Source organism: Zalophus californianus, chromosome 9, assembly GCF_009762305.2.
Source record: "Zalophus californianus isolate mZalCal1 chromosome 9, mZalCal1.pri.v2, whole genome shotgun sequence".
Taxonomy (NCBI): Eukaryota; Metazoa; Chordata; class Mammalia; order Carnivora; family Otariidae; genus Zalophus; species Zalophus californianus.
Genome location: NC_045603.1, coordinates 127,660,779 through 127,675,152, shown reverse-complemented (window position 1 = coordinate 127,675,152; position 14,374 = coordinate 127,660,779). Strand labels below are relative to the sequence as shown.

The window sequence follows — 14,374 nt, the reverse complement described above, 5'->3', positions numbered from 1 at the left end:
TAAGGGATCCGCTGGACTGAGTGACTCATGCTGTCAGACAAAAGTAGCAAAATCGAAGACTAGATCTTCCAAGACCTGAATTAGAAACACCAAGTCCCTCTCTTTACTCCTTTAACAGAGACCTCTTGCCACCAGATCGTAAACGGTGATCCTACATTCAGGTAGGGATGACTCTGAGCTGTTAATTACAGCACCCAAATGCTAGGAGCCGAATGGGCATAGGAAGCAGCCTTCCCCCTACATTTGTCCTAATTGCCACACCATGAATAATCTAGTTCACCCCGTTGTAAATGTCTTAGCAACTCAAAATGGGCTTCATGCTTTTCAAATACCCATGAGTTATCTTAAGGTAGGCGCAAAGGTAAAAAAGGGCAAGGAAATACATTTGGAATTTGTAGAAAAGTTTCAGGGTACGTGATTTCCTACACATTTTTTTTTTAAGGTATAAAATGTTTGTCTCTGGGAAGTGCCTGTGTGTCTTGCAACAGTTCCAGAAAGCAGCACAAGGGGCGGGGGGGGGGGGGTTCAAGGCCACCGCAGCTCCAGGGTGACCAGGTACAGTGGTCACCACGCCATAGAACACGGCATCTGTGACATCATGGGGCCACCAACTGGCAAGGCTGGAGACGGTTGGTGTGGGCTTGCTCTTTCTCCGAATAAGCGCAGTTGCTTAAGCCCGGAGATTCCGAGGGCCAAACATGCATGCACTTCTGGTGCTCTGCACATCACAAGGTCTGCTCTGCTCTCACAGATTGTAAAAGAGCCTGTTTCTCAAGTTTTATTGTAAGGCAGAGAGCACATACATCAGAAGCTACCTTTTGTCAGGCACCGGGGCTGACAAAGAGATGGGACACACATTTACACAAGTAAAAGACCGGATGAAGTCTCTGCTCCAAGATTTCCACTCTGTCTATAGCCGAACATCTACCCTACCAAGGCTACGCAAAGTGTTGTGCAGGCTGCCACGAGTAACACAAAGATACATGAAACACGGAGCACGTTCTGGCCCAAAGGAATTAAAAATACAGCTGGATGGAAACAGGGGGAAAAAAACTGGCCAACGAGCAAGAGACTCAGTGTGGATTGGGGGGAACCATCTTGCATTCAGAAGTATTTTCTGCTCTTTGTGGCTGGACTTTGGGCAAGGACTTGTACTTTTCATGTTGGGGTAAGTGGAGGGAGGAAAATTATCCTTTCTCATCATAGATAAGGGCGCACCAGGACATCGTTATCTATTATTTCGAATATAGTTATTCTATCCAACGATAAGGAATCCCAGGCAGGGGCATTGTGGATAAAATTAAAGTGAGTTTGGAATAGGGTCCATGTTCCACTGGACTTCCACACCCAGAAGCTCTGCAGTCCCGACCTCCCAGGATTCTTCTGAGTCTAAAAGGAAGTCGTGATTTATTATACCCACTTCATAGGAGGGAACGTGAGTTTTGAAGAGAAACTGCATCAAGTCTTCCTACACAGGGGAAAGTTCCAGTGCCCCTGCTCCCCCCACACACAATCCTCCGGACCCAGTCCTCCGCCACGCCCACCTCCAGCCCCCCACCACATCTTCAGTCAGATTAAAAAGGAAAAAAGTGAGGAGTTGCTTGTGTTTTTTTTTAAGGGCAGGCTTGTCACTTACCTTCACTGCATAATAGTGAACCCCGTAGGTCGGGAGAGACTCCACGATGCTCATGTAGCTGGGAAGACAGACAGACAGACAGACAGACACACACACACACACACACGAGGGTGGTTATTCGGCAGAAATGGAATCATATACGTGTGTGTGTGTGTGTGTGTGTGTGTGTGTGTGCGCGCGCGTGCACGCATGACAAAGCTCTCGGAGTGATGATTTACTTGAAAATGACCCTGAACCATTCATTGCCCCCCGGAGATTGGTCTTTGCGAGCAGAACCAAACAGCCGTGACACATGCTGTGTGAACACACACAAACACAACCTCACAGGCACCGGGACGGGCCACTTACTTTACAATTGCTTGACCTCTGGTCTGGCCGTTCAGTTTCTTGTAGTGTTCAATTACTCGATCCTCGCTAGAATTACAAGACAAAGATTCTGTTATATATGGTCCCTAGGTCACCAGCCAGCACCCACCTAATGGAGATACTTCTTCCGAGCCTGAGCAATCTCCAGAGAAGCTCCACGGAGCCAACAGCTCCTGGAGAAGTGATTTGTCCTGCATGGCATTTCTGAACTCAGTCTAAGTGAGGTGGCTCGGGCTACAGATTTCCTTGGGGTCAGCTCCCTGTAAGAAATGCTACCATGTGAGGTGAGGAAGCAGCAGTGAGCATGCATGTCACTGAGAGGGATGTAGAACGGGGCACGGGAGGGAGACTGGGGATCAGGGAGGATGTTCTGAGTGCCCACATGTCTTCCTTGCCCTCCTCATCTCCCGAATCCTGTGTGCACAGGGCCTCACGGTGGCGGGGCGGGGGGGGGGGGGGGTGGGCCGGCAGATGTTGACCTCAACAGAACGTCCACGGCTTCCCTATTATGAATTAGTGATCAGGGTTGAGGGCTTCCAAGGAGGATGGGAAAGTTCTGGAATCTGGGTCTGGCTAACACAAACCACAAGACAATAAAAGGCCCAGAGAAGCACTGGGAAACAAACCAGCTATGAAAAGTGAGCTGGGAACTCCTTGATCTCCTAAAATCTTACTTCTAAAACAACAAGAGACCAGCTCGTGCCTTGGGAGACACTGGCCAGCCAAATGGCTCTTTGACAGGGCAGAGGGCATAAAGGGACTCTCTGAGAAGTGACTTTGGTGCCCAGGAAGCGATGGCTGCTGGCTTTGGAAGCACAGAACCCACCTGGGGAGTCAAAGGGGAAGCACATCCCACCTGCTGAGAAGTCAAGTCCAAAACACTGGGCCTCTGTGACCGGCCACACCACCAGGAGCCCCATTTTTCTACCTTCTGCCTTCTGCCTCCCTCACGTCAGGCTAGTAGGCTCCTGGTGGTGTGGCAGGACGCAGCCCTAGGGATGAACCCTCCAGATCCCTGGTTGGCCTTCATTACCTATTATTTAGTATCCCAGAGTTGATCTAAAGCCTTTTCTCGCCATTTTTTTTAAGGAAAAAAAAAAAAAAAGGCCATTTCTGGGGGGTAATGTGTCCTATGTGTTCACTAACTACTACTCAGGGGTCATTTATTGATTTGCCAATTATTATCTTAATCTTTAATGGCTGACTCTTCATTTTAGTATTCTGAAATCTGGTGTGTGTACGATCATCTGACTCTTCACAAGCAAGTGTCCTTACAAACACCCAGAACAGGAACTGGCTAGCTACAAGGAGTCCTTTTCTCATTGGAGAGTCATTTGGATGGGGTCTGGACCCCCTCTGTTCGCAAAGGGGCAGGTGCAGCTCTGTTTCTCCTTGGCTCCCTGGCAACCCTGGACTCTCTACTCGGAGTGTGAGAAAGCCCCCTCCCGAGAGAATTCTCCAGCAGCGTCCTGCCTGGGGAGAACCCCACCTCACCAGACCTTCGGGGTCATGTCAAGACATTCGGGGGTTGCTCTCCTAGCTTGCTCTCCTCCCACGCACTGAGTCAACGGCTGCGTTGGCATGTGTCCTACCATAGGATCTAGCATTTTATGAGGTCAACTCTTGGATCTAGGCTCAAGCAACTCAGTGTAGATCTGAGCCGATTCCCTTCAGAGCTCTGGGAGGGAAGATCCCCGGGCTGGGCCAGGGAGATCGAAATCAGCGTAGTGCTGCAGCTTCCCAGCTACACGGTCGAGGCTCAGACCAACACCAGGGAAAGTCAGAAACACCAGCAGGCAGCTGTTTAGCTGCTTCCCGACTAAATGTCTTCTCAGTGCCCGACAGCTGCAGGCTCCGCCACCCCCACTGCTCCCTGGAGCTCCTCCATCGGTGAGGCCACAATATCTAGCTTCTCCTTCCTCAGCTCTTCCCACTTCTTTGGGCCCAATCGAAACACCATGGGCCCATCCTGTGCATACACAGGCCAGGCTGACTGAGAACCCATTCTGCCCCCAGTCCCGCCCCTACTTCCTCTGGAATTTACAGATGGCTCAAGGGCGCTGAGCTTTGCAGTTTCCCAGCGACCCCAGAGCTGTGGTAGGGACTCAGTGGAACAACTATAAAAAAATGCACCAGCCGGAGTAAAGAGAATCCCAAAACACTAATTGGAGGACACTGTGCTGCATGAAGGAAAAAGACAGGTGATTAAGGCTGACTATGCCTCGCCATAGCCATAGTCTTTCAGTGAGATCATCTCTCCACAGGCAAGGGGCCCAGGAAATGCATGGGGGATTAGGAGGAAACATGGGGATGGCGATATGGTTTCCTGTCTTGGGGGAGCCACTGCCTGCAGTGGGCAGTGATTTTTGGAGTAAAGGCTGGTGCCCCTGCATAGCCGGTATGGGTGGTGTGTGGGAGGGGGGCGTTCGGCATTTGCAAACTTGGCCCTGGAGAGTAATCCAGGTCAGGGCCCTCATACAGCTCTGTTCTGTGGCGCTGGGCACATAATTCTTTTTTTTTTTTTTAATTTTATTATGTTATGTTAATCACCATGTATTACATCATTAGTTTTTGATGTAGTGTTCCATGATTCATTGTTTGCATATAACACCCGGTGCTCCATTCAATATGCAGGGCACATAATTCTAACCTCTGCCTCAGATGCCTCCCAATAGGGAAATCCCGTGGAGTAGAAGTCCAAGCTTGTTACATGCTTGGGGAAAATTAGCAGAAAGGATTACGGCACGATTACTCAACATTATTATGTACCTTTCACTATTCGCTAATTGCATCATATGACTTCTTACTTCCGCTCTTAATTACAGTCTGGATTGGGTTGGTATGGCTAATTCTGTTTTACAGCTGGGAAACTTAGGCAGCGGAGAAGTAACTCAAGCTTCCCTGAGCTGTCATTACCCCACTGTTCAGAAACGTGGCTGGGATTCTAAAACCCATGGCTTCGCTCTCTAGGCTGTAATGCCTTTCCTGGCTAGTGTGGATGGGCTCCCTATGGCTTATTCTGGCCTGACGGTTGTCTGCCACATCCAAGAAGGCCAGCAAGAGCAGGAGGGCCTGGAAGAACTGCAAATCTGAGTCCTCCATTCGGGGATGATCAGAGCTGCAGGCAGCTGGGTAGAGATTGTGATGTCAGGGCAAGTGAAGGTCTCCTTCACCAACAAGGGGTCATGGTTACTCATAGAGATGCATGATGCTGAGGCCAGGGGACGCCTTTGAACATGCTTGGCTGCCAGCTCTACGAAGCACGAACATCACTCATCCCTTCCTGAAATCTCTGCTTTTTTAAAAGTCCAGATAAGTAGGCTGGAATATGAAGGCCAACTACAACTAGCCAACCACAGTGAAATAAGATTTTTTTTAGCAATGAATGAACGGGATGGTCTATGCTGCTGGCTTGTCTGTATACAGCCGGGCTGTGGAGCCTGGGGGCACCCGCTTCAAAAATGGCCCCCCCTCAGTTCTGCATCCTCTCTGTGAGGGTGCCCCTGGGTCTACCTGAGGCCCAGGGAAAGCCCCGGCCAGGTCACAGAGATGGAGGGAAGCTCTGGCAAGTTAGGTATGGATGTGGGTGAAGACGAAGATGTTCATGTTGACACAAGAGAAGACAGGAACATGAAGGAAGGCATTTCTGTATTAGTAATAACGTGTGAGCGTGGAGCCGAATGTGGAGATGATTAAAGAGAAATCCACAGAGAGATGGAGAGGGAGCGAGAGGGAAGGAGGGAGGGAGAAAGAGAGAGAGAATGAGTTGGTAAGCACGGGGTGTAAAAAATGTCTGGGAACAACTGAATGAGGAGATGGTTGAGGGCTGGTTTAGGCTAGAAGCAACTTTAACCCCAGACAACCCAGCAACGTCACAGCCCCCAGCTGGCGAATACATCCCCTTGGTGGAGGAACTATTGGTCTTCAGAGTTATAGTCTTGTGTCTCTAGCTCCTTCGCTATTGGTTCCCTAAACGTGATCAGCTGGGGGGCGGGGTGGGGGGGAGACACAGAAGATGAGGCCCAGGGAGCGTAGGGGACCGGGAGAGGGCAACAGGGCTCCAGGAACAAGGGAACAGGAGTGTCATCTGTTGGTGTTCCCACGTGCAGAGAGCCAAGCCGGAAGAAGGCACAGTGGCAGGCTAAACACACTGTGTTGTGGGGGGGCAGACTATAATTCTATAAAACCACAGCATATTGACACCTATGTTAGCAAAGGACGAATGGCAAAAAACAGCTCAGAGAGATGAGACTGGGGCGGGCCAGCAGCCTGGAGGGAGCTCTCTGCCCCAGGACTCGGCTTCTCATTTCTGCTCCCACTGCCCCATCACGTGGTCTCTTGAGGCGAACTGACTTCTGCACTGGAGTTTCATCCGGCTAATGCCCTCGAAGCATGCCCTCCCCCAGCCAAAGGGGTCTCTCAGAGCCACCTGCATGGCTGAGCCACGAGTGTGCTGACCGCAAACGTGTCCAGAGGCGATGACATGTTAGCAATCCATACGTTTCATAAAGCAGAGTAAAGAAGTGCTTAGGAGAGCCACATGATAACAACTGATCAGGATTGATCTGTTCTGCGATTTTTATTATTATTGTTGTTGTTTTATTATTTATTTATTCTTATTATTTTATTATTGTTGTTTATAAAAGCAGTCAACGCTCACAGCAAGTCAGAAGGGACATGAGGGACACGGCATGCTGCCTGTCGGGGTGCGGGCAGCAACCAGGGCCCATGCACACAGCACAGTTTGCGCACATCACCCAGGAACGCAGGCCCCGCTCCACTGTGACCAGAACCGTAATCCGGGACACTTTCACATGCCCGTTTTGTTCAGAATCAGTAATTCAGGGCCTGACAGATGAACTAGGGCGGAATGTTACATGGCAGCCAAATCAGGAGATATGAAACATTGTAGGAAAATCAAAGAATCAATCTCTCTCTTCTGCGAAGAAAAAAAACAACAACCCCGTAGTCCTTCCACATCTCAAAACCTCACACATCCTGTCATCAAATGACAAGGATTCCAGTACGAAACTCGAGCCGCACATGAAAGGGTCTCCAAGGAGTTTGCAAAGCATCTAAAGTGAAATTTTAGAAGGTTTCTTTTTTCCTCTTGTTAAAGAAAATAGAAAAGGGAGGTCTCACGCAAACCATGGCATCTAAATACATGCGGGAAATGGTCTGACCAAGGCCCAAGCCGCTCAGACAAGATGGGAGTCGGTCGGGCTGGGGTCCAGCCTGACCCTCGGCCATCCCGAGCCCCCGGCGCCCCGGGGCAGGCTTGCTCCTGAGGGGTGTGTGGAGGGGGCGCAGCTTACCAGTAGGCCAGGGAAGGGTGCTCCTTCAGGGCTTGAGTGGGAAGCGCAGGCAACTTCTTCAAGTCACTCCTCACCACCTCATTGCTGGAAGAGAGGGAGAGGACAGAGAATGCCAAGGAATGGCTCACCCTCCGTCCAAGAAAGCCACTGCGCACTCCGGGATCTGACCCGACCCAGGAGCCTTGGCTGAGAGACCCCACATCTGTTCCCTCTGAATGAAAAGTGCAGGGGGAGGAAGGGGCGCTCCGTTTTAATTTAATAAAGAGGGAAGAGAACACACAGGGTGCAGGGCCCAGTGGCCCTCTCCCCTGGGGTGCAGAACAGGGCAGAGCAGACTGTTCACAGGAGGCCGCTACATGGAGCGGGGCACAGACCCAGTGCCCCCCGAGTGGCAAACGAATCTGAGAGAAGAAGGGTCACCAGAGAGGCTCCCAGGGATCTGGCAGGGGCTCAAGGGCCTCCGAGAAGGGACTGCTTCCCCTTGAGAGCTGTTTCCCTTGCTGACACCCAATGCTGGTTTTCTTGGCTTGGATCGACCACATGCTGGAAACTGTTGTCCAAAATATGACAAATAAATAACTTTTGCTTTTGACAAGGCCTGGAAATGACTCTGAGAGTGGGAAGTGGATTATCTGATACTCATAGGAGGTCCTGGCACCAGAAATCCTTTTCCCCACAGACTCACATGTTCTCAGGTTTGAAGGACACTTAAAACTCTTCTGGGTTTTACCCAGTGCTCCTCAGAGCCTTCACTCCAGTCCGCACACTCAACAGCCCTGCAGCCCCACTGGGCCAGTGCATTTGCCGTTTGTACCCACTCTACCTCCAAAGGCAATCCCTGGCCTCGGCCCTGGGGTGGTTTTGGTATTGAGAGGTCCAGCAAGCGTCTCATGGCCCCTGCGGGGCTGGCAGGGGCTCACCCCACGGAGCCTGCCTTGGTCCTCAGTTCTAACTTTTGTGCTGCTCACACAAAGCAAGGCAGATTTTGGTCACTGGGACGCTGGGCAATAACATCAGAAGAGCAATGAGTTAGGAGTTCGGTAAGTAGATATGGAGGAAGGAAAAGCACAGTCACAGACGGGGAACCCCTGCGGCATCTGCACAGCAAACACCCCAACACCCATGCTGCTCACCGGAGGACGCGCCCTCCATGAGATCCCACCCAGAGGGGAATGCCGTCCTCGGCAATGGATCAGCAGCTCCCCTTTGGATACCCCGTGCCACTGGGCAAAACCACGCCAATACTTTCAGTTCATCGATGTGGTGACAAACACATGGATGTTGGCTGGGGACACAGCCGCTCGCAGAAAGGGCGTTTCCCAAGTGGAGTGAGAAACGGTGCGGGCGATGTTTATGAGTCCTTGGCTTTGAACCAACCAACGGGAAGGCTCAACTTGCTACTGTTTGAATCAATAAATCCAAGTATTTCAACTGTTGTCACCTAAGAGGTAAGGCAAGGATTTATCAATTAATCACGAAGAAGAGGAAGGTATTTGGGGAGCCCCTGCTGTAGGGAAGGTAGTGCAGGGGATGCAAAAATGATAAGCCACAGTCCTCACCCAAGAGGTGCTCCCAAGTTAGTGGGCAGGCATGACATGCGAAAAGAAAGGTAACTGAATGTAAGTGAGGGTAGCGTTTGATCATGTTGACTCAACGAATTCAACAGCTCAGAGGAAAGAGAGCCCCCTGGGCTCCTGGGGAAGAGCAAGCTTTGGGGCAGGGTCTGTATTCCTAGGAACATCCTCTTCTCCTTGGGGGGACACAGTGGAGCGTGGCAGCAGGTACGCTGAGACAGGAAGACAGACTGGAGTGTGTGTGGGGGTGGTGGTGAGGGGAAATAAGGCCAACCGCTAGGCAGATTAGGCACAGAATTGTGAGGACCTTCAATACCAGGCTCAGGGAGTTCAAATGCATCCAGTAGGTAATGGTTAGTCCCTGGAGGTTTTCAAACAGCGAAGCTCCCCGTTTCAGGACAATTCAATTCCCAAGCAGGGTTTGAAATTTTTACTCCCACGCTATGAAGGCATAGTGTGAAATATTCAGTTCACCAAACACTGGAGAGCCCAAATGATGAATTTCTGGAGCTTACCTCTCCCCTGTTTAAGTATAAGCACACCGAGAACAGGGATTTGAGTCTCTGTAAATATCGAAAAGCACTCTTTGGGGATGAACTTTTACTCCCAAAGCTGTGGGAGAAGCAGTGAAGCTGAAGCTGGAGTTTGGGTTTACTCACACTCATCCCATTTAGAGTATATTTGGGGAAGGAAGGAGCTCAAGGAGGAAGGGATTGTCTTACCCACCAAACACTAGTTTGTTGGCAAACAGGTTTCCCCGATGACAATCACAGGCTTGACTTCCTCGCTGGAGACTGCAGGGGCTTCTCCAGCTCTCCCCCAGGGCAAGGTTACACAGACAAATATAACAAGAAATCACTAAGGCGTGAAGCCCGTCCAAATCCATTACATTCTGGAAGGGATCCATGGCTCTTAATCCTTCCCAAAGGACAACTATGTAGAAATGTTCTATTTGCCTTTCTGCTGTCCGTAAACATCTGCACTAACTTAGAGGTAGTCAGCCCTGTGGAATGATCTGGCCCCGCTCTGTGGCCATGTATCACACAACTGCCCCTTCGGGAGACCTGGTCACCCCATCTCCAGAGGTGTGAGAAGCTAAAACCTAATGAATATGCTAGAAGTTCCCAGCTTCCTCTCTCAGGATCTTCCACTGACTTGGACATCTCCCCCAGAGTTCAGTGCACCCGATAAATGCCAACTTAGAAGACACCTGAAAACAGTTCATGTTTCATTTTTAGAAAAAGAAAAATGGTCTCTTGGAGAGTCATTTGCTAAACTGAGAATAAAACCAAAGTTTTTCTTATTTTAAACATTAACCAGATTCTTTTTCTTTTTTTTTTTAAAGATTTTATTTATTTCAGAGTGAGAATGAGAGAGAGAGAGAGAGAGAGAGAGAGAGAGCACATGAGAGGGGGGAGGGTCAGAGGGAGAAGCAGACTCCCTGCTGAGCAGGGAGACCGATGCGGGACTCGCTCCCGGGACTCCCTCCCGGGACTCCAGGATCATGACCTGAGCCGAAGGCAGTCGCTTAACCAACTGAGCCACCCAGGTGCCCAGATTCTTTTTCTTAAAAGATTTATTTATTTGAAAGAGAGAGAGAGAGCTAGAGAGAGCGAGCGCACGAGCAGGGGGAGGGGCAGAAAGAGGGACAAGCAGACTTCTCGCTGAGCAGGGAGCCCAATGCGGGACTCGATCCCGGGACCCTGGCATCATGACCCAAGCTGAAGGCAGACGCTTAAATGACTGAGCCACCCAGGTGCTCTGTTAACCAGATTCTATTAAAAACTTTTAGGTAGTTATTAATGTTGCCAGCAAAAAAGGGGACTCCCGATGCTGTGCCAGTCTTTGGTTTAGGGGGCCTTTTGAGATGATGGGTCTCTCTTCTACCACTTACACTGCTCATCAAACATAGGAAGTTTGAGTGATCTACTAAAAAACTTTCTAAGATTTCTAGGAATACATCAAACGGGGAATTTGCCTGAATAACAGCAACAACAAATTTAACTACGACACCATAAAGTCAAGGAAGCAAAAATCAAATTTGAGAGCAAATTAGCAAAATCCACCTGGGTTTGTTTTCCTTTAAAAAAACGAGGAAATACTTTTTCAGGAGATTCTCCTTGGGTGAAATGAGATGTCCATAATTTGCGGGACAAATCTGGGGCAAAGAGAACGTGCTTAGTGCGGCAGAATTCTTCCTGCATCCAGGAGTTTTGATGCACATGGTACTAAAACACTAAAGAGCACTAACTAGGGAGCATTGCCCTGAAATTCAGAAAAGGCAACACGATGCTCGTGTCACACTAATGTCTCCATGCCTCCCATCATGAAGCTCAAGTTCCCCAGGGGGAGGGACTTCATAAGTAAAGGAGTCCTTATGACCCACAATTCCCAAGTCTGAAAAGCTCTAAGAAACGGACATTTCTTAACCCAATTGGTGGCAAACCTAAACTTTTCACACAAGGCAATGTTTGACCTTTCTCTGTTCCACTTGGTGCACATATCCATGTTCTGGCACAGGCATAGTCAGAGACGGGGCTCCCGGAGGCCCCTCAGACCCTGACATGGTGTGCAGGAATACCCCGAATCACTGTCTAAAACCTGCAAATTTCTGAATTTGGAATCACGGGGACTGAAGTTTCAAACATGCACTGTGCGTCTCTACAACTTTATTCGATGGTACAATGAATCTAGAAACCTCTGAGATAGATTAATAAGGGAAGCTGTGTATTTTTTCTTCTTTGCTGCTTCTTTTTTTAAAGATTTTATTTATTTATTTGACAGAGAGAGAGAGAGAGCAGATGGCGAGAGCAGGAACACAAGCAGGGAGAGTGGGAGAGGGAGAAGCAGGCTTCCTGCGAGCAGGGAGCCCGACACGGGCTCCAACCCAGGACCTCGGGATCATGACCCAAGCTGAAGGCAGACGCCCAACGACTGAGCCACCCAGGCGCCCCTTCTTTGCTGATCTTTAAAAGCCATGCAGGAGGGGCGTCTGGGTGGCTCAGTCTGTTAAGCATCTGCCTTTGGATTTCCCTGATGCCGAGCGATGGTGAGCACTTTTTCACGTGTCTGTTGGCCATTTGGATGTCTTCTTTGGAAAAACGTCTGTTCACGTCTTCCGCCCATTTCTTGATTGGATTATTTGTTTTTTAAGTTAATCAGAGAAAGACATGTATCATATGATCTCACTGATATGAGGAATTCTTAATCTCAGGAAACAAACTGAGGGTTGCTGGAGTGGTGGGGGGTTGGGAGGGATGGGGTGGCCGGGTGATAGACATTGGGGAGGGTATGTGCTATGGGGAGCGCTGTGAATTGTGTAAGACTGTTGAATCACAGACCTGTACCCCTGAAACAAATGATACATTATATGTTAAAAAAAAAAAAAAAGAGAAGCTAGTAGGAAGGGAAAAATGAAGGGGTGGGGAATTGGAGGGGGAGACGAACCATGAGAGACTGTGGACTCCGAGAAACAGACTGACCATTCTAGAGGGGAGGGGGGTGGGGGGATGGGTTAGCCTGGTGATGGGTATTGAGGAGGGCACATATTGAATGGAGCACTGGGTGTTATATGCAAACAATGAATCATGGAACACTACATCAAAAACTAATGATGTAATATATGGTGATTAACATAACATAATAAAATAAAATTAAACAAACCAAAAAAAAGCATCTGCCTTTGGCTCAGGTCATGATCACATGGTCCTGGGATCGAGCCTCACATCAGGCTCCATGCTCAGCGGGGAGTCTGCCTCTCCCTCTACTCATGCTCTCCCTCTCTCTCAAATAAATAAATAAATAAAATCTTAAAAAAAATGCAGGGAACTGTTTCTTTCTCCTTCTTCTTTGTGAACCAAGTTCAAGTCCACGTTATAACAAAGAAAATAAGACACTTGCCGATCTCCTCCCTATCACCTACTTTTTTTAGGTGCGTAGGGAGGGCTCGAAAAGCTGGTAGCTGGGATGTTGTCTGTAAAGGTTCTCCTGGCAATTGTGTGACCATCTGCGGACAAACGGAAGCCGCCCGCACCGCCCCCCCCCCCCCCCCCCCCCCCCCCCGCCTCGAGACTTCTCTAGCATGGGATTCTAGATTCTAGATTCCAGATTCTAGATCCATGGGCATGGATCATGGATAAACAGGCCACACTGTACGGAGGGGCAAAATTACAAACATTTATGAATTATGTACCTTTATTTCTGATGCTAAGTACTAATATATCTAAGTGAAGATTTTTTTTTTTCTTCACTAGTGAGTTTGGCTTCCTAGGGTGATGCAAAACATTTTGTGAGTTCCTAACATAGTTGTAAACTTGTAACATTCAAAACCAGTTTTTAAAAATTTTTTGTAAGTCTACAATTGAAGACAATAATCTTACTCAAATAGCACAAGAAGAAGCAACTGATGAATTTGCTACATCACCCTTTAGAGTGGGAATCTTAATTTTGAAAAACTGACGTCGTGTTAAAGCCATGAGCCACTGTGCTATACAAAACTCGGAAAAAAGATACTGACATCACATAAAGGCTTCACAAAAGAGACAGTTATCATAATACAAAACCTCCTCCTTTATGTATTTATTTTTTTAAAGATTTTATTTACTTATCTGACAGAGAGAGACACAGCGAGAGAGGGAACACAAGCAGCGGGAGTGGGAGAGGGAGAAGCAGGCTTCCCGCCGAGCAGGGAGCCCGATGTGGGACTCGATCCCAGGACCCTGGGATCATGACCTGAGCCGAAGGCAGACGCTTAACGGCTGAGCCACCCAGGCGCCCCCTCCTCCTTACTTTAGATCTAAACCATTCCCATAGGATTTGAAGACTAACATCCTGCAAAATACCCTCTCTGAATACTTTTCTATGCTCAGAAAATGTGAATTACACACTTGAGAATCTCAGTAAAATGGACTTTTGTGCATAAAACAAAGATTTCTGTAACAATTTATAACTTTTCCACTTGAACATTTTGTTTCAAATTTTCACAGATTCTCTTCCTTTCAAAAGGCCTTGCCGGCGTGAAAGATTCCGGCTGTTTCTCGCTTAAATCATGGGAAAAACATCATACACCCCTTTCTCTCTCTCTCCGTCTCTCTCCCTTTCTGTGAAATAATATAGGAGAATTGCATAAACTTAAATTCTTCCCACAGAAACTCTTCTTTGGGCTGACAGATGTGTTTCAAGCTTAACAGATGAATTTTCTAGTAAGTTTCCAATAGGGACATTTGCAAATTTGGGGTATTAAAGATACTATGAGGTTATATCAGTTATATTCCAAATGTTGACTATTCCAAACACCACTGTCTGAGTATTTCTTACTAATTATCTAAGAGTCTCAGCAACTCTAGTTTGCTCACTATATGATTACTACCAGTCTGTTTCTTTCAAGAGGCCAATTAAAAAATTGCTGGAAAACATATGCCAAATGATCAAATGCCCTAATAATGATTTAAAGCCAAGCTTGCTTTAGTAGTTGTAAAACCATT

General features: G+C 48.4%; 1 protein-coding gene across 9 annotated transcripts in view; it reads right to left on the bottom strand.

The window, feature by feature from the left end:
• FRMD4A (FERM domain containing 4A) overlaps window positions 1-14,374 on the bottom strand; it is a 598,644-nt gene that overhangs the window by 92,913 nt on the left and 491,357 nt on the right. For all 9 annotated transcript variants that reach the window (XM_027595361.2, XM_027595362.2, XM_027595364.2 and 6 more), the window contains 3 exons: window positions 7,318-7,401; window positions 1,985-2,050; window positions 1,637-1,694 (listed from right to left, as the gene is read on the bottom strand). In XM_027595361.2, coding sequence (XP_027451162.1) covers window positions 1,637-1,694; window positions 1,985-2,050; window positions 7,318-7,401 — 208 coding nt within the window. The remainder of the gene's footprint in view (window positions 1-1,636; window positions 1,695-1,984; window positions 2,051-7,317; window positions 7,402-14,374) is intronic.